We start from the raw sequence: 27,062 nt of genomic DNA, 5'->3' as shown, positions 1-27,062 counted from the left end.
CTAAGCCAGACACATATGTCCACCACCTCCCTTTGTAGGGCTGGTATTTTTTTCTCATTCACTCAGTAAAGATGTCACTTTGCAAGGGTCTCTGATGGGACTTCCTGCCTCAAACTTTGTCCCCTGTCCCTCTCATCTGTGGCCCTTTAAAACCCAAGCTCTGTGCCACCACTGAACTGGGGTTTGTTCCAACACAAACTCCAGCTTCACAATCCAACTTCCTTGTCTCAGTTCAAGCTTTCTGTAATTTCTGGGCAGTTGAGTATTTTTCCTTATTTTTGTGCCAGCTCAGCCATCATTCAAAAAGATGTTTTTAAGACTGGCAAAAGATTGATAATTGAAGTTGAGTGATAAACTTGTGGAGATACATTATACCATTCTCTCTGCAAAGTATGTTTGGAATTTCACATAATAAAAAGTCCTGTTATTTTTTTAAAGATTTTATTTATTTGTGTGTGGGTGGGTGAGTGGGTGGTTGGGTGAGAGAGAGAGAAAGAGAGAGAGAGAGAAAAAGAGAGAGGAGCTGGGGGAGGGGCAGAAGGAGAGGGACAAGCTGACTCCCCACTGAGTGCAGAGCCCATCACAGGCAGATCCCAGGACTCTGAGATCATAACCTGAGCTGAGGTCAACCCCTTAACCTACTGAGTCACCCAGATGCCCCCAAAAGTCCTATTTTTTTTTTTTAAAGAGTTCTCCATAGAGATTCAAAATGAGATATTCATGGATAAAATATCACAAAGGCTATAGTTTACACTAAAATACTTCAGAAAGGGGCACCTGGGGTGTCTCAGTCCTTAAGGGTCTGCCTTTGGCTCAGGTCATGGTCCCAGGGTCCTGGGATCAAGCCCCATGTCTGGTTCCCTGCTCAGCAGGGAGTCTGCTTTCCCTCTCCCTCTCCCTCTCCCACTCCCGCTGCTTGTGTTCCTGCTTGCTCTCTCTCTCTCTGTCAAAGAAATAAATAAAATCTTTCCAAAAAAATCTAAAATACTTCAGAAGAAAATGGATAAGGTAAAATGGAAAAATGTTAATACTTACAAAGGTTTTGGTGATATGGTGACAGGTGTTACAGGGTATATGGGTGTTCATCATACTATTTTGTCTACTTCTAATTATGCTTAGAAATTTTTATAGTACAAAGTCAAAATATGATAAAAAGGATTCTTAGGTGTTCTGTGCTGGGAGGGGTTTCTGGACATCTAGTCTACCACACTATTAGAAACAAATATAACATCATATTCAATGATTGTACTTACAAAGAAAGAATCCAGAAATGACCCCAACCAAATTGTTGAACAACTGAAGGAAAGGAAGAAATGTACGTGTTGTGTTGCAAAACTGTTCAGATCCAGGTTTGAACAAGCAACCTTGTGTGAGAGGACAACTGGGGAAGCAGGAAGATGAATAGGTTGGCAGAACACCAGTGGAGTAGGGATGGGCCTACCAACATGTCTTCACATCAAGCTGTATCCCACTGGGCTTAGTTTCCATTAGTTATCTGCTAGTTGGTAGCCCCATCCAAGTAATAGCAGGATGTAGCTTGCCCCTTCCCATGGCTAGCCTTCCTGGTTTGGGTGAAGGAGGGACTGTCACCCAGCTCCAGCCCAAATCTCACCTGCTCTCTAAGTGCCCCCATTCTAGCCCATTCTTCTGCCTTACAGGATGCCTATGAACTGTCATGCCCATTCCAAAACTCCCAGGGGCTGGTCTTGTCTAGAGTACCTCTGGGACAATCCACTACTACATAATTATCACATGAGTACATTTCCCAAAGCCAGGGAACTCCTGGACTGAAACCCTATGTGAGCATTCAGCAGAATAAACATCTCAGGGTGGCTTCGGCAACTCTGGTCAAGAGTTGACCAGTGGGAAGTGAAGATAGAGGCACCCATCCCTTCATTTTCCACTTCTTTGGAGAACTATTTGAATAAGGACACATCTGCACTGTCAAGAAACAGCCTCAATTCTCAGGGACAGAGCAGCCTAGACCCATCTGTTGAAAAGAAACATTTCCTTCAAGTAATAGTCATCTGTAAAGATAACATCTTGTTACAGAGAAGACATTTATATTGTTATGCAAAACACTGAGACACTGAGCCTGGGGCTCTTTAATCGCTCCATTTAGGAATTAAGTCTGTGGTTTATCTTTGTAAAAATAAGGCATCCATTGACCCAGAGGAAGGAGATACTTGCTCCCGTGTAGAGAGACAGTGAAAAGTTTTAATTTAGAGTTCTTCCCACCCAAGAGTTTAGCCAATTACTGGACGGGGTTCAACTTCAAAATGTTGGGTTTCCTTTCCCATCAATCAGAGGGTCTGCTGGAGAAATCTTTCAAGGTGAGGCCTCGATCCAATTCTCCTTCAGTGACAAAGCTCCCATTGCATGGACAGCCTCTTTTTTGTGTCCTAATGTGATGTAATTTTACATTATTATATGGTCTCAAAACAAACATAATCTTTTAAAAAATATTTTTATTTATTTATTTATTTTGAAAAAGAGAGAGCAGAAGAGTGGGCATACTTGGGGGTGGGTGGTGCGAGCATGAGAAGAGAAAGAGAATCTTCAGCAGACTCTGCCCTGAGCACAAAGCCCAACCTGGGGCTCAAACCCAAGAACTCAAGATCATGACCTGATCCAAAATCAAGAGTTGGTTGCTCAATTGACTGAACGACACAGGCACCCCAGAACAAACGTAATTTCAAATCATGTCTCTCAAATTCATATGTCAGTTGACAAATCTTTAATGAGCAGCTATTACATGCCAGGCAGTTGTGCCAGTATTGGGAACATATGAAGGAAGTTCTCATGATGTTAGCATTCTATGTAGTTGACTTCATGTACTTTTACTAAGTAATTTTGCCAATTCCCTTCCTCTCAGAAGTTGGACTGACACATGTTGTAATGTTTTTGAGCAAAGTTTGGAGGGGAAGTGAGTAGGGCATGCACAGAAGGGGACAGAGTGCTAGGACTCCCTTGACAAATACCCTGGATGGTGCCAGTGTTGCTACAGTGAGGGCTACCCACAGGTTAGTAGAGGACATGAGGCTGGAAAGGTAGGCACTTGCTCATGGAAGGCCTTGAATGTCAAGATAAGAGTTTGAACTTCATTAGAAATGGTGGCTCTACCAGTTAGAATTTACTGAGTTCTCTATGCACTAATAGCTTTACATGAATTGCCTCATTTTAGTTCTCTCGACAACTCTCCAGGTACTATTATTATCTCCAGATTACAGGTGACAAGCTGAGTCACAGAGAGGTGAAGAAACTGCTCTTGGGTCCCACAGTTGTGTGAAAACATTTTTACATGGAGTTGTGTCATAGAAATCTGGCAGCCACAAGTCAGATGAATTGCAGAAGAGGAGAGACAACAAATGGTTATCATTAAGAGAGTCACCAGAGAAAGGTGACAAGAACCTGAAGTCGAGCAGTAGAGGAGGGAATGGCAAGAAAGGAAGGGATCTGAGGACTGAGTGACATGCTGGGCGGTGACAGAGAGGAAGATAACACAGATGCCCCTTAGGGGCTGAGACTAGATGTCCTAGTCTATAGGTCTGTCATCAGGAGAGGCTAAGACAGAGAGAGGCACAGATTTGGTGGGGAAGAGGTGGAGCTCAGTTTTGGAGTATAGTGAGTGCCCAAGGAGCCTGTGGGACCCCCCAGGAAGGTTATCTCACAAGCACTGAAAACTAGCGACTTGATCAGGGGAAAAATAGAGTTGGGTTTATAAACCTGTAAGAGTTTGCATGTAGACATTGCTTGAAACTGTGGGAATAAAGACAGATGATGGATGATTAGAAGACAGACAGACAGATAGATAGATAGATAGACAGATAGATAAGAAGGATAGACTAGACAAAGGTACCTAGTAGACATCCACAGTCAGGGGAAGAAAGGGGAGCCCATGGAGGAAGAATTCTCAGACGTGGCAGGACCAGGTAGATACTGTGTTAGGAAAATCAAAGGAAGAGAGAGTTTCCAAAAGAAAGGGGAGTTGAAGTCAAATGCTGAAAAGCCCACAGACAATTATGACTAAAAAAGACAGGAATTTGGAAATGGAGTCTGGATGAGCATTTCAAAAAAAGAAGGAAATCCCTTAAACTCTGCTCACAGGGGAATACATGGGTATATTTTTGAGATCAAAGTGACAATATGGGTCAAAAGAGTTAAATATTACGCATCTGGAAATTATACTTCCTGAAATCATACCTCTAGAAATGTATATAGAAAAACAATACTCTTGAAGAGGTGGTAAGATGGAGCTATGGGGGTGTTGGTCAAAATTTTGTTTAAAATAGTCAAGGGGTGGGGCGCCTGAGTGGCTCAGTTGGTTAGGCCTCTGCCTTCCACTCAGGTCAAGATCTCGGGGTCCCGGGATCAAGTTCCGCGTTCCGCGTCAGGCTCTCTGCTCAGCAGGGAGCCTGCTTCCACCTCTCTCTCTGCCTGCCTCTCTGCCTACTTGTGATCTCTGTCAAATATATATATATATCTTTAAAGAAAATTAGTCAAGGGGCACCTGGGTATCTCAGTTGGTTAAGCATCTGCCTTGGGCTCAAGGCAGGTTGTGATCCTGGGGTCCTGGGATCCATTGTGTCAGTCTCCCTGATGAGCAGAGTCTGCTTCTCCCTCTGCCCCTTCCCCTTGCCCTGCTCACGCTCTCTCCCTCAAATAAATAAAAATCTTTATAAATAAAATAGCGCAAATTTGTCAACAGCACAAATGTCCAATCATAGAGAATATTTAATGCATACAAAGAGGATTGTGGTTAGTAATAAAGATAAAGAAGCAGGTTACAAAAACTGTATGTTTCTCCCACCCCACCCCACCCCACTCCTTTTAAAGGAAAGCAATAGAGAGAGAAAGAACTGGAAAAAATATACTGTAAGAACCTCATGATAGTTGTTTCTTGGTGGTAGGATATGATAATTATGAGTTCTGTTTTTCCTTTTGCACATTTACCCTCCCTCCCTCCTTTGGATTACCTGTGTCTTCTATAAAAACCCTGTCCAATAGAAAAATAATGTGAGCCACATATATAATTTTAAACATTCTTGCAACCACATTTTAAAAATAAAAAGAAACAGATAAAAATAACCTTAATAATATGTTTCTAACCCCAATATATCAATGTTATCATTATAACATGTAACCAACACAAGAAAATATTAATGATATCTTAGATTTTTCAAAACACTCAGCCTTCCAAATCTGGTATGTATTTTACATTTACAGAATATTTCAACTTGGGCCATCCACATTTTAAGCACTCAGTGGCCATATGGCTTCCATGTTGGACAGCAAAACTGTATAAAATTAATAACTAACATTTATCGAGTGCTTACTAGGTGCTAGGCACTGCTGTAAGCCCGTTAGATGGGGAGTATAACTCATTCAATCTCACAATAACTCCTTAAGGTTGTTAGGATTATTATTGCCTCCATAAGCACGTGTTGCTATTGTAATAACACCACGGTCAAAGTGTTGGAGCTTTTTTGGTGAACATCTCCCCAGTGGGATGGCGGTGGAAGTCACGTTGCAAAGCCTTATTGAGTCAAGGGGAACTGAGGGAGTCAGAAAGATTAAAACTTACAAAGTTAGATGGTGAAAAGCAGTCAGCAAAAACAGGAGGACAGAAGGCTTTTTGTGGGGCAGAGAGACCTGAAGCTGAAGTCTGCTAAAGAGGAGGGAGGGGGATGAGAGGGAAAGGAAATGGCCAGGGATGTCTTCAGACCCAGGACTCTGAGGAGGAGAACCAGGGCTCTGTTGGATAAACTTTCCCAGCCCATGCTGGTGGTTGTGATGGATGCCACCGCTCCCCAGCTTGGGGTGGAGGTGGAGGGGTCATAGCCTGGGAGTCAGGGGGCAGACACTGGTGACTCCATTCTGCAGGTGGATGCTGGGTCAGAGTGGGGGTGGGTCTTCCCTGGGGCAGGGGGAGGTGAACTGAGTGGTGAAGAATGAAGTTAGCCAGCAAAGGAACAAAAAGGGAGAGGAGTTAGGCTTGAGAAGTACTTGACTCCGAGAGTGAGACCGGGAGTCAAGGATGGATGAGGGAGATCAGAGAGTGAGGATCTGAGGACGTTTCCCAAGTTTCCCGCATGGGCAAAGGCAGAGACAGTAACGTTTACTGAGCGCCTCCCTGGAGTCACACATTGGTCCTGTGCAGGGCATACTAATCTCACTCATCCTCACAGAGGACCCCCTTCTGCAGATGTGCAAGCTGAGGCAAGACTATTGGCCCCATGTCTCACATTAGTAAGTGGAAGAGTCAGGACTTGAGCCCAGGTTATTCCAGAAATGGAGGGAAGGAGGAGAAAAATGACAAGGGTCCAGAGCTAGGATGGGTGGTCCAGGGGGATGGGGGGGGGTGGGGTGCAGGCAAGCTTGGAATGAAAGGGAAGCAGCTGTGTGGGGTGGGAGGACCCTCTAGCCTGAAGAAGGCAGGCACAATCGATCTTTGCGCAGAACTCAGCAACTTGGGAGGGAGGACCCACAGGTGGAAAGGCAGGGTTGGGGAACAGATGTGGGAGAGGGGGCAGCAGGTTTGGTTTAAGGTGGGCTGTCATCCTCTGGTGAGAAGAGGAGGCATTTATGTACCGGGTCAGCTGGGGGGCATCAGAGGCAGAGACTGGGCAAGTGAGAAGGCACAGGAAGAGATGGGGGCCAGGGGGCCAAGGGGGCAAGAACATAGCAGCAGGCTTAGAGACCCCCTGAAGGTGACAAGTTCTTCTCTTAACCTACTGCGGGAAAAGCGACAGTAGAGGAAGAGGCCCTAAGAGGAGCGGAAATAGAGGAAACCTGGTAAGGGGTAAATGTCTGCAGAGGGAGGGAAAGGATGGAGGGAGGTTGGGGGATTAAGGGAGAGGAATGCCCGAGAAAGGTGGGGGGGAGGGGGGAGGGGAGGGAGGATGAAAGTAGAACTGCACCTAGTGCCCCTAGCACCCTAACCCTGTGGCCGCCTGCCTAGGGAGTCAGAGGCAGCTGCAGGGGCACGAATGGATTGAGGGTGGAACCCGAGCCAGACCGGGATCACTGAGCTGTCCCAACTCAATCCAGACTGCGACCAGATTCAAGTCACCGGTCCCCGGTACTCTCTTTCTCCACGTGTAAAATGGGGTTAGTGACTAGACGGGTAGATGTCAAAGTATTTCACAAGCACCACCACAAGGGAAGGTGTTATTATAAAGACCTATCAAGTTAACAGGAGTATGTATCCCCAGAACCATACAGATGAAAACAGATGTGGCCGGTGTAGATGCAAGTCTAGGAAAGGCCCGGTAGATTGCAAGCTCTTCTACTTGCCCAGTTTATCGAGTTCGCGGCCACCATCCAGCCTCTCAGTGGGGTAGGAGGTGAGGGCTGGCGGCTGGACCGATGGGGTTTATCTCTGGCTAGGGGCGCAAGGCTCCTGGGAGGCTTTAACTTGCTCGGGCTCCTGTCTTCTCCGTGGCAGCCCCCTGTCGCCGCAGAGCACAGGCCCAGGCATTGCTTATCCAACTGAACTCACGTCCCCGCGGGGATCTTGCTTCAACAAAATACCCAGTTATTCCCTTCTATATAAAGCGGAAAAACTTGAGCTGTGCCTTTGCCCAGCTCCGCACCCTCGCCCCCTTCGTGCTGTGGCCTGCTTAGGTCTCCACTCGGAGCTTCCCCTTTCCAGGACTGAAGCTGCAGCAAAGGAGGAGGAGGAAGAAATAAATGAAAAGTCGGGGTGGAGGGTGGAGCAGAGAGACAGGGAGGGGGATAGACAGGCTGAGACGGAAACTGGAGAGAGAGAGACCGGTAAAGAGAGCCAAAAAGAGCCAGAGAGGTCGCAAAAGAGGGCACAGGCGCTCGCCGCGGATTCGGTACCGATTCCTTCCGCAGGCGTTTCTGCCGCGGCTCCGCAGCGCTCGGCTCCGGGCTGCCCCGGACACGAAGGGCTGCAGGGTGCTGTCGCCTCGCCGCCCCCCCCTCCTACGCCCCCTCCCCACCTCGCCCAAGGGGGCCGGAACGGCGTCGGCGCGCGGGGGCTTTTCGGAGCAGTCGAGTGGAAAATAGACTTTAACCCGCTTTGTGGCTACAAGGGCGCCCGAAGCGCTCTCGCGGACCAGGGCTCCCGGCGCTCAGGCGGGCCACTCCCAAGACCCGGCCTGGAGTCCCTGCAGAGTCACGCGGCACGCGGAACCCCTGGCCTCGGGGCGTCGGCAGGCCCGACCTAGGTCTGCGCACTCGGCCGCGGCCGCGCCGTCCTCACTGACCTCGGCGGCGGCGAGGAAGCTGAGCGCGCTGCGGTCCCCTCCTCACAGTGCGTTGGCAGGGTCCGGGTCGCAGCCTCCCCACCACTGCCCGGCGCCCTCCTAGGCCTCGGGGAGGTGTTTACTGCGGCCTGGAAGGCCCGGGTGAAAAAGTTTGCGGAGTACTAGTTCTCCTCTCCCACTCACCCCCAGGAAATTATTGCAAGAAATGGAAACCTGACGGAGCAGAGTCGTCCGAGGCTCCGCGGTCGCAGGTGGAAGGTGAGGGTCAGGGGAGGCCAGGAGGCCGCTGCGTTCCGGGGATGGCTGGTGTGTATTCTTGGAGACAGGGTCGACTTGCTCGGCCAGCTCCAGGTTAAGGCCCGAGGCTCGGGCCTGGCCCGGCCCGCCTGCACCTGAGCCCCACGACCAGAGAAGGCGAGGAAAGCAGCAGACCGCCCTGTGCTGAGGCCCGCCGTCCCGGTGCGAGCAGAGCGCGGCCGCCGTGGTTGGGCCAAGGAGGTGCTTCCGAACCCAGATTTGCGGCTTGAGGTCTGCAAAGTGACCACTCCAGCAGCTCCTCTCGCGCTGTCCCCGGCCTGGCCCCTTGTGAAAAGAATTGGGCGTCCCCCTTTCTGGAGCTGTCCCCCGCAACCCTCAGAAAACGCGAAACCTCACGAGCAAGGCCTCGGCTTTCAGAACGCGGCCCAGGAGAAAGACGGTGGGTGAGCGGGAGGGTCCCCGAGACCCGGGGAGCAGTGACCTGGTTAGCAGAGAATGTATTTATCGGGCAAAAAAACCCACCCTCCCACCATCCGCTCGGATCCAAGTTGCCTGAGAACTGAAACGACATCCCAGGATGAATTGGAGAGGGTTCAACTGAGTTACACATCGGGAAGTGGGGTTGGAGTTTCTCCGAAGCCCCAGGCCCCTCGGACGCCTTCTTGGGCTCCCGCGTGGGCTGAGACGGTTGGGACGATCGCCAGACTCAGCTAAAAGGGCAGAGACGCGAAGAGAAGCCCGTGGCGAGGGGAGGATTGGGGCTGGGGGGAGGCCTAGACAGCCCGGCAGAGGCTCCAGTCCGCTTTTTGCCTCCGACTGCTGGCTCCTTCCCCACCCGCCGTCCCTCGCCCCGCCCCGCCCCGCCCCCCACCTTGGGGCAGGTGAGCGGCGGCCAATGGGCGAGCGCGGGGCAGGTGCCGGCTAACTCGCGCCTCGCAGTACAGCGGCCGAAGCTGAGCTGGGCAGTGCTGGGAGGACCAGGGGCGGGGGTCTGTCCTGGCTGGACTCGGGAGGGAGGGGGCCGGGCTCAGCCCCCAGGCCGTAGAGGCAGCTCGCAGCATCGCACGGAACCCGCGCCAGTGCCCGCGCCGGGAGCTGCCCGCTCGGCCCCAGAGGCCGGCGCGCCTAGCTGCGCGCGGTGGCCCGACTCCGCGTTCGCTCGCTCTCACGCCCCTCGCCTCTCCGCGCCTGGCTCGCCTGCAGGGTCTGAGCGCGGGCGGGCGGGCGGGGGAGGTGAGGGGTGCTGGTGTGTGTGCATGTGCCTGGCTGGGTGCACACCCCGCACGGCGGCGGCGCCAGGACGCGGAGCGCTCCCCAGAGCCCGGCTGCCTCGCTCGGCTCTGGCGACCGCGACCATGTTCCAGCCCACAGCCAAGCGTGGCTTTACCATCGAGTCCTTGGTAGCCAAGGACGGCGGCACCGGCGGGGGCACTGGCGGCGGGGGCGCCGGCTCCCATCCCCTGGCGGCGGCCGCCTCGGAGGAGCCACTCCGGCCCACGGCGCTCAATTACCCTCACCCCGGCGCGGCCGAGGCGGCCTTCGTGAGCGGCTTCCCCGCCGCCGCCGCCGCCGCCGCCGCCGCCGCGGGCGCCGGTCGCTCGCTGTACGGTGGGCCCGAGCTCGTGTTCCCCGAGGCCATGAACCACCCCGCGCTGACCGTGCACCCGGCGCACCAGCTGGGCGCCTCCCCGCTGCAGCCCCCGCACTCCTTCTTCGGCGCCCAGCACCGGGACCCTCTGCACTTCTACCCTTGGGTCCTGCGGAACCGCTTCTTCGGCCACCGCTTCCAGGGTGAGTGCCCATGCTGTGCCCGCTTAGGCGGCCGGCCAGCGCCGGCGCTGCGGTGGCGCGGGGGAGGCTCGGGGGCGTGCGGGGCTGTTCAGAAGTTGTTGAAACAAGGCTGTGGGGGGCCGCAGAGGCCGATTCCCAAACCGGGAAGAGCCGCGCCGGATCCGTTCGCGCTTCCGCGGCGTTGGGTTCCCTCCCAGAGAGCCAGGTTGGGACCTCCAGGCTTGCCCAGAAAATGGTGCGGGTTCGGACGCCAGACCCGGGCGCATCCCTGGAGCTTCTCCTGATCCTCCCCGCGGCCTGCCAGAATCTCTCGGTGCTGAGCCAGTCCCAGTCCAGAGAGCGCCGCGACCGCAGCGCCCGCCGCCCCCTCCCTCTACGCGGGCTGGACCTGGGACCCTACTTCCCTCTCACATCCACCACCAATTCCCAGATATCCGCCCTCGCTGGCGCGTACCAGCGGGGCAAAGTCCACGCGCGTGCCCCGGGTCTAAGGAGAGAAGGGGCAGCGGGAAGGAGACACTGGAGAGTTAATGTTCCGTCGAGGAGTTCTCCACCGTCTTGGGGTGTTTCTCAACAACCTCGACCCGACTTTGTCGAGTCACAAGTGCCTCTCGGACCCAGGGTCGGGAAGGGTTGCAGTAGCAACCGGCTTCCATCGCCATGCGCCGACTCTGGGAGTCCACCCGGCGGCTGCGGGACCCAAGGCAGTCCTCCCAAGTAGGAGGGCGGGGGCTTTTAAGGTCGCAGGCTAGCCAAGCTCCCACGTCTTCACAGGGCAACGGGTTTGCTAATGAAGATCCCCCACTAGCCTTACAAACGCGCGCGCAGAGGAGCGCACACCACACACACACACACACACACACACACACACACACACACACACACGTTTCCATTATCTGACTTTCCCGAAGGAAAGAGTTGCATTTGTTGGAGTTCGTTTTCTTCCTGGAATTTGTTAAAGTTTGTTTCTCTTTTCTTGCCTGTTTTTCTTTTTAAAGAATGACCTAATTTGTACAGTAATTGCTTAGTTTCCAGTTTAATTTTGTTAGTGTAGACCGGACTGGACCTCAGCCTTTTGAGGTTCCATGACTCAGAGCTAGGTAACCCGGCTTTTAGTGAAACCAATGAAAAGGATATGGCTAGAGCTTCGGCTGCCAACCTAATCTGAGGATAAACCGCGGTCTACACAGTCAAAGTAAACCAGATGCTTGGTACCATTATCTAGATAACAGAAGAAAAATGATCTTTTTTGAAGCTTTGGCTATAGCTGCTGAACTGTTTCATGGGAAGCTGCTTTCCAGGTCCAATTTGTCAATTTGCTTAGTCCCATCTGACAAGTAGATATTGACCCAGCAGATCCCAACAATATAAAAGGTTGTAATTACTTGAACAAGAATTTTTGTGGGCAGACTTGTTTCCCCTCAGATTTCAAAGATTTGCCTAAATCATGAGGTGGGGGAGGGAGTCTATGGTGTCAGCCGTTTTGGGCATGAAATCTGTCAATTACAACGATTGTTTATTGCTATAAATGATTGAAGTTTTATTCAAAACTAAGTAAACCATCTCGGTGCTCCTTGGGCCCAGCCCAGCCTGGGTCTCAAAACCTGCCACCCATGGGCCGATCTGAGAGTCGTGGCTATTTTTGAACCGTCGGGCCGGGGCAGTAGAAGGACCCGTGGTTAGGAGGCTGGTGCAAGGACAGGGGCTCTGAGGAGAGGGCAGAGCCGGTCCTAAGCCCTGGGGTCTCTGATCATCCGGAGAAGGCCTCCCCCGCTGAGCCCTCGGCTTCGGACCCGGCGCCCCACGCCCTCCTAGATGCTTTTCCCGCCTCTGGCCTCGTCCCTGCGGGCACGGGGGCGCCGGGGACAGCTCGCGACAGATCCAGCTCCGGCTCTGAGCATTCCCAGCCAATCGAGCCCACATGAATTCTCCGAAAAACCTCAGAAATTGCCGCGGCTCCCTGAGCCATCAGTCCCGGCGGGCACGTTGTCGAGTTGCAAAAACGGTTGAAATTTTCTCTTAAGAACCGTTTCTGGACGCGGAGATGGAGCCATGTGTGGCCGCATTTTTGAACTCGGAAATCCGTTGGACACGGAAGGACTTTGCCGACCTTGAGACATTTCGGCTTTGGGTCGGGTCTTCGTCGCCGCGGCTCCATGCGCGGCGCGGCAGCTGTGAGCCTGGCGGTCCCAGCTGGGCCTCGGGGCTGCGGGCCGAGCCGTCCCAGGCCCTCCGGCGCCGCGTTTTCTAGAGAACCGGGTCTCTGCGATGCTCATTTCAGCCCCGTTTTAATGCAAGAAACGAAACCCTACACGAACGAAAAGGAACATGTCTGCGCTCCGTGCGCAGCGCGGGCCAGCGCTCGGGGAAGCGGCTTCTCGGCGGAGCGAGGCGGTGGAAGAGGAAGAGCCCACGGGGGATGGTCTGGATCAGGCGGCGGGATCCTGAAGCCCGTAGCCTTCGAGGCCTGAAGGGGAGGAGCCGGCGGAAACCGGGAATTGGCCGCACTTCGGTGCCATTTCCCGGACGCAGGAACTTTCCAGGCCGGGAACGGCGTCTGGAGGGGCCCTGGGAAGCCCCAACCCTCAGGGATCCGCGTCGGTAATGGGCCGGTGCTTCAAAGGGCGCCTTTGTTTCGGCTGGAGGAGGGGGAATGAGGTTATCTCCGTTGCTTGGCCGGCCTCTCCCACTCGTCGCCCCAGGCTCCTCCACCCAGCCCGCCGGCCCAGAGCTCCTGGCCGGCCGCGGCCTCTCCAGAAGAGAGTTCAGCGGCTAGCGCGGGCACTTCGGATCCTTTAGTTCCCACATCCGGCCACCTCAGTCCTGGGAGTCTCTCCTGCCAGTCCCTGCCTTCCCTGCATTGAGAGGCCGGAGAAAAATGGGGTGGGGTTCAGTTCCTCCTGGCTCCAGGGAAGCTGAAGTCATCCTCCTTCCACTTTTCCACCTCTCCTTGTCTGAAACTGACTGCCCACTGCCAGAGGTGAGAACTACTGCAGGGAAACGGGCCACACTGGCCCCAGCCCCAAGCTTGTTCTGCTCTTGTGGTCCAATTAAGGAAAACTGAAGCTGCGGTAGGAACTGTTGAGACCCTTAAAGAGAGGGGCCCAGGAACTTAGGCACCTAAAGCATCACTCTATCCTTACAGAAACATAGAGCTATTTGATCAGTTTGTCTGGATAGTTAGTTTTGCACTAAACCCCCTCTCTCTTTCAGGAAAAAAAAAACCTTGCTTCTTTTGAAATCCAGTCTGTCATCACCTTTCAGTATACTGAGTCATTTTCCTGCCCCTTGCTTCTTCGTGGTTGGGTCAGATGGACCCCTGTGTTTCTGCCTGAAGGACACAGTCTATCTGCCCCAACAGTGCATGACAGTAAACCAAGCCTAGCTTTTCCTAAAATAGCCAGACTTGAGGCAAAGGGATGTGTGTATGGCACAAGGACAGAGTAAGCTTATTGCTTCCATCCTCCACTTTGGGTTTATGAAGACAAACACAGAGAAGTCCACCATGCAAGGGGCCAACACATACCCCCAGAATTACAAAACAACCATCAAACCATACACACCGAGGCAGACTGCAGTCCTGCTCTCCCAGCCACAGATTGTCCCTGACACCCCTGCAACCCATTCACTCCCATCTATAGGGTCTCTCCAGGCTGCCACCTCACTTTTGACAAGCCTGGGCCGATTGAGCTGCTGAGGCCAACACTGGAACTCTGGGATGAGCGAGGCCTTCTCCCTGCCCAGCTTATTTGTCCAGAGGCACAACTACTGTTGGGACTCCACCCAGGCTCAGAACCACACCGTGTGCTGAAGCAGTTTAACATCAGCAAGAAGGGTTTGCTTCCTACCCGCCCCTTCCACCTTTCTCTGGCCTATCACACTGGTACCCACTTAAGACTTTAATTCTTATTCCTACTTGGATCAGGCTCCTCCTTTCATTCCTTCTTACTCCTCTCTGCCAGACCACTTCCCTTGATCATCTATCCCCTCCACCACCACCAGTTAAACTTCCTTCATTCAGGCCTAACAGCCCTGGGCCTGCCTCCACCTTGAAGGGCCCACTGGGCAGAGCGTCCCCTTCCATCTCCCCAAGGTGTGATGCCACTCCCTTTTGTAGCTGCACAGATCCAGCCACTTGAAACGGGAAAGTGATTGTCAGGGGACTTCATTTCCCCTCTGGCAACCTTGTTCAGAACGGGAGAGGGGGTGGAAACCCAGCAATAAAAGTCACCTGTGTAAGCATCCAAAGCCCAAGGAGTTGGAGAAAGTAACACCAGTCATTTTCCACCAGCAGAGGGACATGAACAGTTACCTGGAGAGTTTTAGCAATAGCATGTCCATGATGTGCCCTTACTTCCCTTACAGAGGTATTTCCAGAAATGGAAAATCTCAGCTGAGACACAAACAATTGCCTTAAACAAAACAACAGGTCAAACTGGGTAAAACCAGTGGGCCATTGCTGGAGAAATTCATTGGCCCAGTCAATTTCAACAACTAAACGTGTGAAAACATTCCATCTGGGGCTCTTCAATGTCAGTGGCTCGAGGGTACTGATATTTGCCCCTGCATGAGGACCCACGGGTGATGTCAGGGCCTGTTTCAAGTCTGAGAGCATATGCAACCAAGCCAGAGATTGCACGAAGACCTGGTGGGGGGTTTACTGAATGTGGGGTGGTAGGTGGAGGCTCATTTTGGCTTTTGTACTTCCTGACCTCACCACCCCGGGGGGCCTTATCCCACCCAGGGTCAGCCCCTCCTCCTGCTGGTAGGAGCTGAGTTCCCATGATGGCCAACACTTGCCAAGGGACAATTACACTCTTTGAAAATCCTGTATGGTAGATGGGAGAAAAAGACAGTAGGGAGGCTGGAGCATATATTTACACACGCCCATGCAGAAACCAATATATCTATATCTATATATATTAGAGAGAAAGATGACATCTAGATATTTATACACGTGTTTCTTCAGCACGGGACTATTCAGGGATGAAGCAAGGCCTTTTCCCACCGGAGAGCATTAGGAGTCTCCTGGGGGCAGTGAGCTTTACCTGAAGGCCTGGGGGAGAGATGAAGGGAAGGGGGAGGCAGAAGCCTGACCTTAGACCTTTAGGTGTTGCCTGGACATTGACCTAGTCGCTGGCCTATTTTTACCACTTGCAAGGTAGAGCCTGGGCCTGTTGGCAGGAATTTTCAGAGGGCTAGTGGCCTGAGCATTTAGCTGCAAGGGTGGTTTAAATAGGTGTGAAAAGAGAGTGCCTTGGGTCCCTGCAAGTTCCTGAAAATGTCTTTGGCATAAGGGTGGTGAGCAGCCTCACTGTTCCCCATATCACCTTCGTGACTCTCAGCCCTGTCCCTCCTCGTGTAGCAGGGCCAGGGGACAAAGGGAGCTAAGGGATTTTTCCTACCCCGGCCTCTTCGCTGCTCCAGGCACCTCGCTAGGCCTGGGCCCTCCTCCTGGCCCATCTAGTGATCCGCTCCTCTGCTCCTTCAGGCCTCGGTCGACCGACGGGGTAGCTTCTCGAACCCTCAGGAAGTATGGGGGAGGAGAGAGGAGTGGACTTAAGGAAGGGGCGGCACAAGGGAAAGGGGAAAAGTGGGGGCGGGAGCCAAGAATTGGAGAGGGGAACGGAGCGCCGAGGGCGTTTGCGAGTGGGGCCAGAGGGCCGGGCTCGGCCGGCTCCCGAGGGCAGCCCGGCGGCCTGGCTGCGGCTCACGGCGCCCCTTCTCTCTGTCTGTACCTGCTGTGTTGCCGTCGGCGGCGCGGCCGCAGCGAGCGACGTGCCCCAGGACGGGCTGCTTCTGCACGGCCCCTTCGCGCGCAAGCCCAAGCGGATCCGCACGGCCTTTTCGCCCTCGCAGCTCCTGCGGCTGGAGCGCGCCTTCGAGAAGAACCACTACGTGGTGGGCGCCGAGCGGAAGCAGCTGGCCGGCAGCCTCAGCCTCTCGGAGACGCAGGTAATCACCACCCCGCCGGCCGGTGCTCAGACCGCGGGCCCAGGTGCAGGTGGGGGCGGGCAGGTGCAGGAGGGGCCCGGGGCTCACGCCCCCGCCTTCCCCGGAGCTCGGTCCCACTGAGTTCCAAAAGCCACCCCTAGCCCCCCTCCCCCGCGGCCCTCCGGCAAAACCTATCTCTAGAGCCCCTTCCCTCCCGCTGCGGTTAGCCTCGCCGAGGCCGCAGAACCTCTGTCAAGCTCTAAGGACCCACCAGGACTCTGGACTCAAACCACAGCCCAGCTTGCTCTCAAAGCCCACAGGAGGCGCCGGGTTCTCAGGAGGAGGCAGGGCCACGCCGCAGTCACTCCCGAGCTGTCCCAGTGTCCCCTGGAGCCGTTTCAGCCCTGTGGTTACTGCGGCTCTTCTCCCGCCTCTCCTCTGGGGTGCTCACGGTTTTGTGGGAGGCCCGGCCCTTTCCCACCCCCCCGCACCGGCTTTGCTGCTGTTCATGGGCCCAGTTGGCAGAGGCCTGGGCTGCCCACCAGCGGCTGTGGTGTGGGGAGAAAGCCCACGTGTCTTCAGGCTATAAACATCAAAAGCCGAGGAATCAGCCAGGAAGGGGCCAGCCCTGCTTGGGGTCGGAGGGGGGCGCTGATCTCTGCGCAGGCAGGCTGCTAGGGCTCTGGAAACTGGTGTTTGGGGCGCGCAGACATGGGAAGAAAGTGGGAATGGTGGAAAAGTAGATTCGGGGACTCAGGGACTGCGTTCAAACACTTGGAGGGCTGTTGAGTTGGGGAGGGAACACTCCGGTGGCGTTGGAGAGGTTTTGAACTGGGTGAAATTAGGGTAACCACGGAGTATTTTTGTAACTGATAGTTAAGAAAAGAAAAAAATTAAAGAACTAGATTAGAGTCCTATGGAGGCAGATTTGGGTTTATTGTAAGTGAAGACTGCCTTAAATAAATGCTGTGTGGAAGGACCGCCTGAGCTCTTGGTTCCTGGGAGTCCGATATAGCTGTAGGGGCTGGGTGCTGCCCTGGAGGCTGATTCAGTGTCTGGATGGGCCTTGGGAGATGGTACTCCCTTCCATCCCTCAAAGCTCCCAGATGTGCAAATGAGAGAATGCCGCTTGCTTGCCCGGGGGGCCCTCTGGCTTTTTATCATCCTCTCCCCATTTTTGATGGTCTGGCCCCTACTATCTTCCATCCTAGTGCCCTGAGTAGGTGTCTTGGGGGGAGGGGGACAGCCTGGAGTCTCCAGGGGAGTAGTGAAAATAGGAAGGGGGCCCAGTGGGGAATCCAGATCCTAAGTGCCTCCCCAGTCCCCCAGCAGACATCACTGGCTGGTCCTCACATTCTATTTTGGTTTCTATTGTCAAGACGTCTTATCTGTCTGATGCTCCATTTAATCACACATTACTCTCTCCTCTACTGAAGGGCCCGTGCTTTTTCAGATTTGCTGGTTGGGCTGTTCTAACTGCAGAGCTAAAGCTTACAAAACAGCCAAGTTAATTTTTTTAATGTTTAGAAGAAATATAAGCTAAAAAATGAAGTTAATAAAATAATACCCCCGTTCCCTCCTGGCAAACAGTGTTTTAAAGTTGTCTAAAACAAGGTGTCAATTTATGAATGGTGTTTATAGTTAACATCATTTAAAAAGTATAAGTTATTAAATTTTAATTGCAGAAGTGTAAGAAAACAAAACGGTTTATAATCCTCCCACCCACAGATTAACACTTGTTGAAATAATGTCATTGTTTTTAAACTTTTAATTTTTTAGCTCAGTGAGGGCATTTTTAATTAACTTTCTTTCAAACCGAATCTAGCTGCCTGTTTGCTCCCCACAATGCCAGTTAGTAAATGTAATGATTGTTTCCTTCATTTTTGTTATGTTTCAAACACATTTAAAACAAAACTGGGTAGAATAATATAGTATATCCAGTTTAACTATCAAAACTCATGTCTAATCTCGTTCTATCTATAGATGAGCTGGTTTTAGCATATGGAAAAAAAAAAAAAACCGCAGTAGAACTACGGGAGGCTTGAGCCTGAGAAACCATCCTGTAAAGGCTTCTCTTTTCAGGTGAGGACTGAGATAGAGAGATGGGGTGGGCAGAGCTCCCTAGGAGGACAGATTGGATTTTATTATCTGCCTCCTTTCTAATTGACTGCGTGACCTTGTATAAGTTACTCAATCTCTCTGAGCTCTAATTTTCTCATCTGGAAAATAGATTCTTTGAGGATTAAAGGCACGTAATAGGAATTCAAATAATATGAATTCTTATCCCCAGTCCTTCCCTTCCCTCTGTGTAAAGTAGTATATATATCAAGTTGGTTAGTGTTACAGTAAGCCCCTAGACTGGGCTTCCTGAATTAGTCTGGTGTTTCTTCTGCCATATCTGGTCTCCTTCACCATCATAGCTGTCTTTCTGTCCCTCTTGTAACTTATCATTTGGACTTAGGCTACCTAATTAATTATCCATCTTTCAGTATATACTGGGCAAGCCTACCTATCATTTCCAACTATTGGCTATTTGTCAAACACCCATCTCTGCCGTCAGTCCCCTGCCATCTATTTCTACTGTCAGTAACTACATTAACTACATTTGTCTCTAGGAGCTCTCCAATCCGTCCTGTACAGATAGCTGTTTTATATCTAGCCACATACTTCTCTGTCTGAGCTCCTTAAAATGCCTCTCCAAAGCTGGTTAATTTATACTTCCTATTTTCTGTTAATTACATTCTTCTTCCTCCTAACTAACACTAGCTCTCACCCAATTGTTTATTATTTCCTTATCATCTATTCTGTTTTATCTTCTGTGTACCTACCATCCTTCTCAAGCTTCCCTCTATACAGATCTAGTTAGCTACTGACAGGGTATTTGCTTACCTATTGTGTCATCTGCTCTGTCTTTGTCTTCTTTCTGGGCCTCAGTTGCTGTATCTGTAACATTTAATGAAATGAACTCCATGGTTCTTTCCAGCCCTGAGTTTCTGTCTCATCTATATTCTCCTCTGTATTTCTGTATCGTGCTCCCTCCAAGTTCTCAGAGCTCACAGTACCTCTCCAGTATATCATAATACGCATAGGATTGTGCTGCTGCGAAATTATCTACCACGTCCAAATGTCACTCTGTAGACTGGCTAGTTCCATCTCGCAAGGAAATCTCAACATACAGACTCCCGGGCCCCATTCAGGAGATTCTCTTAGAAGTTCCAGGATAGGATCCAGGAAATGTTTTTAAAACAGCTCTCTGGGTGATTCTGATGAACAACAGGCCAGCTTTGGGAGCCAAGGGTCAAGCCTTCCTGCTTCTCTCTATACCCTATAGGGTCCTGCTCAGTGACGAGCAAGGAGTCGATGCTCCATAAACATGTGTGGAATAAAGAGGCAAATTTCTGTGGATGGTACACATCTCCATGTGTTAATTTTTATCAGTCATTTCCCTTGCTTTCTGTAGTCACTGACACCTCCCTGTGTCTGTTTTCTATTCTTCCCTTGCACTTTATTTTAGATGTTCTAGTTTTATCCACTGGGTAAAACTCCTGGTAAGATTAAGGAAATCAGTGTGTGGGTCTTAATTTAGGGCTCAGGGGTCTCTGTATGCTCAAAGCTTTAGTATGGAGTGTTGGGAGGTGGGCAAGCTGAACTTCTTTGTCGGGGCAGGTTTGTATGTTTGGTGGAGTGTTGGGTATCTGTGCAGGGAAGGCCACGGGTCAGTCCAGAGCATGGAGGCAGTGGTCCTGGGAGAGGGCTCGTTCTCCTTTCTGGCTCTGATCACTTGCTCCTCACTGCTGTGGCGCTGCTTTGGAGTCTGATCTGGATGACGGGGTGATGTCCTAAGCTTTAGTCCTGGTGGGGCAGACCCGGATTGGGGTCAGATCAGAGCTGTGAGTGGAAGTTAATGTGTGTGTGTTGTAATGGGTGTGTGTAACATGTATGTGCTACATTGTAGAGTACATGCAGGCAGTGTGATTGATGCCCAAAGTCAGGTGATATCACATATATGTGGCATGGAAGGCGGCTCTGGTGCTTATGTGCACGCGTGGGGGTGGCATGTTAGGTGTATGGGGAAGGAGTCCAGGCTGATCAGCCGGTCAGTGTTTCCAGCTGCCCCTCCTGCTCTGAAGTGTTCAGCAGGTGCTTCTTCACCTTCTCTGGCTTTGAGTTCAGTTGAGCTGTGACAAAGGGGTGCAGAAATGGAGTCCTCGGCCTTGGAGATTTGTGATGGGGGGAAATTGTAAAGTATGCACACTGGCAGAATATGCACAAGGAGTGACTAGAGTCTCCTTGAAGTCACAGCTGTGGGCTGAGGGAAGTGAGGGGAGACCTGCAGGGGTGGAATGGTCCCAGAAGACCTCAGGCCCAGAAAGTTTGGAGGGATGCACAGGGTTCTACATTGGTGGGAAGGAAGGGGAGGGTTTGACGTGGGTGGATTAAGATGCAGCAGGAGGTGTCAAGTCTGGCTACCATCCTGGGGCCCAAGAACAGGTGGGGAGGTCTCAGAAGGAAAGAGTGTCTGATTACCTGCCTGTGGGTTTTTCCCTCTGGGGCATTGGTAAGGAGACTTCTTGGGGTCCATTCCTGCTCTGAAAAACTCTGCTTTTAAATGTTTGTTTGTTTTAATTTTATTTGACAGACAGAGATCACAAGTAGGCAGAGAGGCAGGCAGAGAGAGAGGGAAGTAGGCTCCCTGCTGAGCAGAGAGCCCAATGCGGGGCTCGATCCCAGGACCGTGGGATCATGACCTGAGCCAAAGGCAGAGGCTTTAACCCACTGAGCCACCCAGATGTCCCTGAAAATCTCTGCTTTTGAGATGATGGTTGAGAAGGAGATATCCAAATGCCTTGAATTCTAGGGAAGTTCAAGAGACATTTGTTACTAGCTCACTGTCGGTTCTGAGATGGACTCATCTCTTCTCCAGGTCTTGGTTCTTTTCCAAGAATTTCTGCATCACCCAAGTTCCAGAGTCCAGTGGGAGGCAGTATAGGGCAGGGGAGGTGAGGGAGACTGGAGTAGTCCCTAGGGCCTAGTCCTAAGGAGGCAGATGACTCTGTGATGTCTTTCTGAGAGTGAGGGCAAGCATCCAGATGATCTGGCAGAGGAGGAGGCAGGAAGGCTTAGGACGAGTTGGGCTGTGGTTGACGAAGAGTCAGAGGTGACCTCCCTCAGTTTGGTAGGCCTAGCATGGCATTGGGCTTGACCCTGAGAGTAGGAGTAGCTCTTATGATCAAATAATAGGAAATGGATCCCCAGCAGAGAGGGCTATTACTTTGATAGGGTGTTTGAATACCTTGTGGACAAGTATTCTCCTGAATATAGGCAGGCAGGAGCCACAGACTCCTCCATTTGGGATTGGCTAAAGTTGGGGACCACTGGAAATGAAGGGATCCAAATCTGGGTCATTCAAATAGCAGGTTACTCAAAACTAAAGTGAAATAATTGGCCGGAGCTGTAGTTTGCTTGTGTGTTAGTTCCTTCGTCCATTCATTTGCTCATCAATACATGCACACCTTCATTCATTAATGTTACATACATCAGTTGGTCCTCTGTTAACACACGCATGCGTTCATTCATTCCTCCACAGCACCTTCCTCATCCTGTTTGACTCATGCTGACCCCTGTGCCTCCCAACAGTAAGTCTCCCTCCCTCCCCCAGATTCTCCCTAGAAGTGGTTAACCCAGTCCACAACATGGAGAATTAAGAATTGACCCTATTGTAGAAGTGTCCACTGAACTATGCCTAAAAAGAATCCCATCTCTCCAGCCATCGCACTTCCCAAACCGCTTTTCTGATTAGACCCCAATCCCTCCACCACTGATTTTCTCGGGCTCTCCATGTCTGGCTGAGGCACCTCTTGCCCAGAGCACAGGGCCAGGTACTTCACCTGTGGCCAGCTTGCTGAACAGACCAGCACGTGCCCATGGGGATGCCAGTCCACACTATTACACTGCTTTGGTTCTCTAGGTTCCCACCGCCTGATAAGGAGACAGAGGTTTGAGAAATAAATGAATGCACTGCTGGGGTCCCTGGTGCTGACACAGGGAAAGTTACTCGGGAAGCACAGACAGGCAGCAGGGCAGTCCCAGTCCAGGAACATCTGAGCAGGCTTTTGAAGGCTAAGCAAGAGTACTCCAGGCAGGGAAACTCATGTAAACGTGGAGAAGCTTGGAAGGATCTGGCTTCTCTGAAACACTGAGGCAGTTGGTGAGATGGGGTCTTGGGAGGCCACAAGGAACCTCTCTCCAAACCCATAGGAGTCACAGATTGGGGAGGGGTTTCTTCAGCCAACATCCCAATGGTGTCCGGGGCCAGTGTGCGGGTATGGTGGGGAAGCGGGTACAGAATAAATACAGCTTCGTAAAGCTAGCCCTCAGAGCGGGATGCACACTGCATGACCTGGTTCCTTTCTAGGACCTCTGTCCTCCAGGGAGAGGGCTCTGGGGTGTCCCCAGATCGCCCCGCTGGATTCCGGGGTAATGTCATTCTGGCCTCCTACTACACTCAGAGCCCAGTTCTTTTTCTTTTTTCTAAGAAAAAAATAACTCTTAATTGTTATCAGTAATGCATCAAGGAAAAGACAAAAAGTGGGAAGAAGAAAGAAATGTCACCCACACTTTAAGTACATTTCCTTCTAGTCTTTTTTCCCCATGCATAGATTTTGTTTTCCCGTGGTTGTGATCACACTGTGCCCAAACCGTATCCTGCCCTTTTCACTGACATTATTAAGTCATAAGCAGCCCCCTGTTATTACAGTCTTTGTAAACAGCATCTGGTCACTCAGCCTAAGGCTGTTCACAAGATAGCCAGTCTGCCTTAGGAGACAGTTTACCTCCCTGTTTCTAGAAAGCTGCCTCCTTGACCCTGGTCGTTTTCATGGAGAAAATATTCAGGATGCCCTTTCATTTGGGTGGGCCAGGAAAGGTGGCTCTTGCCAGAAAATGTACCGTGTGCCTGGAGTTCCACCATTGAGGACTTTCCTTCTTCGGGCCAGTGTTGTGGGGTGAGCGTAGCAGGCTGGGTCCATCCCACTCCAGACAAGTCTCCTTCCCGAAAGGACCCTTGGAGTGTGTGTGGGAGAGAGAAGATGCAGAAAGGGGCCAGCTGTCCTGCTGTTGCCCAGAGCTTCCCCAATTGCCCCATCCCTCTGCTGGGCTCACTTAGCCCTTGGCCAGCCCTACGGGCCCTCGATAATGCCATTCAGGTTCCGCATCCAGGCCTCCCCGGCACTCACCCAACCTCCTGGCTGGCGTAGTGGGCTCTCGGATGGGGGGCGAGGGCAGTCAGGGGTGAGAAGCAGCTGTGCTGAGATCCACCCAGAGCCCAGCCTGCCCTGTACCCCAGAAAGGTGGTTATGGGATCTAGAAGTCTTGCCCCCAGAGCATCTACCATTTTCCTTTGTCTGTCTGAGGTGAGACAGGCAGGCGGTGGGTTTGCCCCCTGCCTTAGAGACAGGGAAGAAGCTCCTCCCTCCCTTACTGTATCCACTGAGGCCAGGGGCCTCATTTCTTCCTATCCCTAGCTCCATGACCCCCGCCCCCGCCCGCCACCCGTGCTCTAAAATTAAAGGGCAGAGTCTCCCTGGGGAGAGGGAGCTGTTAGGGGAAGCCTTGGACTGGATGGGCTCCATGAAGCAGACAGGGGGCCGTGCCTGGGAAGCATGAAGGCAGAGCATCTTGGGCAGGAAACTGCTTCCTGTGCCCTGACACAAGGCCTGCTTTTGGCCCAACACTGCCTTGTTTTATAGCTACAGCCTGTGCTTTTCCACCATTCTTGGAGTGGGTCGTCTTCTGAGGATGGCCCCTGTCCCCACCCAGGGTTCCAGGATCTTCCCTCAGCATTCCCTGCTGCTGCCAAAACCAAATATTCTCACCATCATTCCACACACACGACCTCCCACTCACCACCGGCAGGGACACCAGGGGTCACCCAGCGGCAGCCAGCAACACCTGCTGGCTTTGTAAATGAGCTCTCATTTTCAGGAAACCATCCATGTCTCTGCCATCTCTGTGTCACCTCCCCCAGGGACCCTTGGGAGCAAAAGCCCAGGAAGTGCCCTGGAGCTGCAAAGCCGCCAGAAAAACATCTTTCCTACAGATGAGGGGCGTAAGCCCAGAACAGGGAAGAAACTTAGCAAAGGATCTGTGCTCAGGCCCACTTTCGCCATCTCTGAGGATGGGGGTGGGCGGGTGATGGCCTGGCTCTGCAAGGCCAGGAGGAGCGGACAGACTGACTGAGGCTTCCTCCACCATCTTGAGCACTAGGTCTAGTTAGGGAGCCCTCCTTGATTGTGCGTAAGAGAATGTTAAAGGCTGTATCCTGGACACTGAGCAAATGCTGGGGAGGTGGGAGAAGTGAGGGGTGAGGAGAGATATGGCTAAATCTGGGGTAGCTTCCTGGAGGAGGTGAGCTTAGCATTGTTTACCTGTCCCTCCAAGGCCCCCCCCCAACCACGATCACAGAGGACAGCTATTGGCTTTTGAACCCTCCCCTTGTCAGGACTCTCACTGCCTGACACAGAAGCAGGGGGCCCTCTCTGTTTAAGAGGAGCTCATTTCTGTATCCTGTGGTTTCTCCTGTGTAACCTGTTCCTATATTTGGATGGGCTGCAGAGGCCAGTGCTTCAGGGGCAAGAAGTTTAGAGCACTGGCCCCAATCGGGCTGCAGACACCCCTATGTCTAAGGAGGAGGCATCATTAGTGGGTTTCAGACCACCATGAGTAGCTGCCCCCCGAGGGAGCAGCCATCCACCTGCCCAGCTCGACCTCTGATGTGGGGTGGGGGGAATTCCGCCTGACCTTGTTCACAGGGTCCTCTGGAGAAGCTGATTGACCTAGTTAGTTGACCTAGTGTTAGTTGGAACCTTGAGTGGCAGGGTATGTGACCCTAGGAGTACTCTGGCTGTCCTGGGCACCGCTCTTGGAGTGGACATCACCTCCTGGTTATTAGCCATGTCCACTCTGCCTCATTGTGTTGCAAAGAGCACAGGGTGGCTGGGGGTGGGGGTACATCAGGGCCACAGGCGCTCATCAGGACTCATGCAATGGCTTTTTATACATTCGCCTACTCACTCTTTACCTCCACCTCGTGAAAGAGTGATTATTATGTCTTCCTAGAAACGAGTAGGGACCCAGGCCTGCCGGGCTCCAGAGCCTGGCTTCTTCCCCTCTGCTGTGCTGTGGCTACAGGACGCTCGGCAGCTCCGTGATTGCTCCCTGCCCTCTGCGAGAGGGACTGGAAGATGGCCCCATCTTGGCCCCATGTGTCCTCTCCCTGCCCCACCTCATTCACATCTGGAAGCGTAGTCTTTCAGATCCAGCAGGCAGCACCTGGCCAGAGGAGAGGACCCTGGCCTTGGTTTCCCCATCTGGCTCCCAGCTCAGCCTGGGCACTGAGACCCCAGGAGCTGCTCTGGGAGCCTCCTGGGTGTTTCTTACTTCTGCCCCTCCCTCCCTGGCCCAGGTGAAGGTGTGGTTCCAGAACCGGAGGACAAAGTACAAGCGGCAGAAGCTGGAGGAAGAGGGGCCTGAGTCTGAGCAGAAGAAGAAGGGCTCCCACCACATCAACCGGTGGCGCATCGCCACGAAGCAGGCCAACGGGGAGGACATCGACGTCACCTCCAATGACTAGGGTGGGCAGCCACGGATCCACGAGAGCAGAGCACCTGCTCGCTGCTGGCCAGGGCCCCCAGGTGGGCCCAGCTGGACTCTGGCCGCTCCCCCGCCAGGCTTCGGGGAGGCCTCGAGCCACGGCCTCGCAGGGCTTGGAGCCTGGGACCACTGCTGACAGAGGGACAAGAAATGGGCTGGCTGAGGCCTGGGACTCCTCCACCATCTCCTCAGAGAGCCCGCCTGCCTGGACAGGCCGCCGGCCACAGCAGCCTCCCAGCCACTCTCCACTTCTCTGATCTCCTGTTTGTTTTGATGCGTTTCTGTTTTAATTTATTTTCCAGGCACCCACTGTAGTTCTTAGTGATTCCCTTGTATCTCCCTTCCCTATGGGAATAATAAAAGTCTCTCTCTTAATAACATGGGCATCCAGCTCCACCCCCCCAGAGCCTGTGAGCCGGGGGGGTGGATTCGGGCTCTGGGGACCAGTGGGGACGGGCAGAGCAAGGCTGTACAGCACCTGGGAGCCTGGGGCGGGGCCCGGGAGACTCAACCCATTACCTTTTCTCCTCTGATGGTGGTCCACCCTGATCCTGAACTCCAGCTCTAGAGAAAGGGAAACTGAGGCTAGACGTGGGGAAAGATCAACCTGTGTCTTAAGGGAGGCTAACTACGCTCAGGCCTTTCCAAGGTTATGGAGCAGTGGCAAGCAGGAGCAGGTGGCTTAGGGGAGAGACAGAATATGCCCATTTCTGCGTGCTGAGAGATGCATGTACTGAGAGATGCTGGGGGCTCCCTCAAGTGAGGGGACACTGGGAGTGAAAGGGAGTACTGGGGGCTGGGGGCAGAGCACCATTCACAGAAGCTGACCATCCCAGGCCCCACTGGGACACTCATCCGTTCCCAGAGCACCCCTCCCCTCCCAACCCCCGCACCATGCAGAGGAAAGCTTCCGAGATGGGGCATAAGGCTGAGCCCACCACCTGTCCCCAAGGACGCAGGGCCTCTAGCTGGGAAAGAGCAACAGGGCAGGGCTCGACTGAGCTCTTTAGTCCACCTGCCCTTCTGCTCGTCTGCTAGCCTTTCCTCCTGTCACAATTCCTTCATCTTTAAAACGCAAGACCTGTATTCCTAACAACCTTGCCCTTACGACATCCAGACCTGTCTCCGCTTCTTCACCTCCCGTGTGCTCCCCAACCCTCTGCCTGTGCTGATGACATCACCAATCACCGATTA

General features: G+C 52.7%; 1 protein-coding gene and 1 long non-coding RNA gene across 3 annotated transcripts; one reads left to right on the top strand and one right to left on the bottom strand.

Annotated features, from left to right (window-relative positions):
* Positions 1–8,504: 8,504 nt before the first annotated feature.
* Positions 8,505–26,246, top strand: EMX1 (empty spiracles homeobox 1). Of its 2 annotated transcripts, none has more exons than XM_059405852.1 (3): positions 8,505–10,283; positions 16,054–16,238; positions 18,201–18,363. In XM_059405852.1, exons 1-3 carry the CDS (start codon positions 9,749–9,751, stop codon positions 18,213–18,215), a joined length of 735 nt encoding a protein of 244 aa, XP_059261835.1. In that variant the 5' UTR covers positions 8,505–9,748; the 3' UTR covers positions 18,216–18,363. The 2 variants fall into 2 exon arrangements, with proteins under 2 accessions (XP_059261835.1, XP_059261834.1); XM_059405851.1 differs by lacking the exon at positions 18,201–18,363 and adding an exon at positions 25,681–26,246 and having other exon boundaries at positions 9,105–10,283.
* Positions 10,292–16,079, bottom strand: LOC132021457 (uncharacterized). The gene is made up of 3 exons (XR_009405325.1): positions 16,022–16,079; positions 15,689–15,808; positions 10,292–13,138 (listed from the first exon to the last, which is right to left on the bottom strand). It is a non-coding gene; the product is annotated as an uncharacterized LOC132021457 (long non-coding RNA).
* Positions 26,247–27,062: the final 816 nt, after the last annotated feature.

The sequence above is a fragment of the Mustela nigripes genome, chromosome 7 (assembly GCF_022355385.1).
Source record: "Mustela nigripes isolate SB6536 chromosome 7, MUSNIG.SB6536, whole genome shotgun sequence".
NCBI lineage: Eukaryota > Metazoa > Chordata > Mammalia > Carnivora > Mustelidae > Mustela > Mustela nigripes.
Note: the sequence above shows the minus strand (reverse complement) of the source record. Positions and strands in the feature narration are given on the sequence as shown.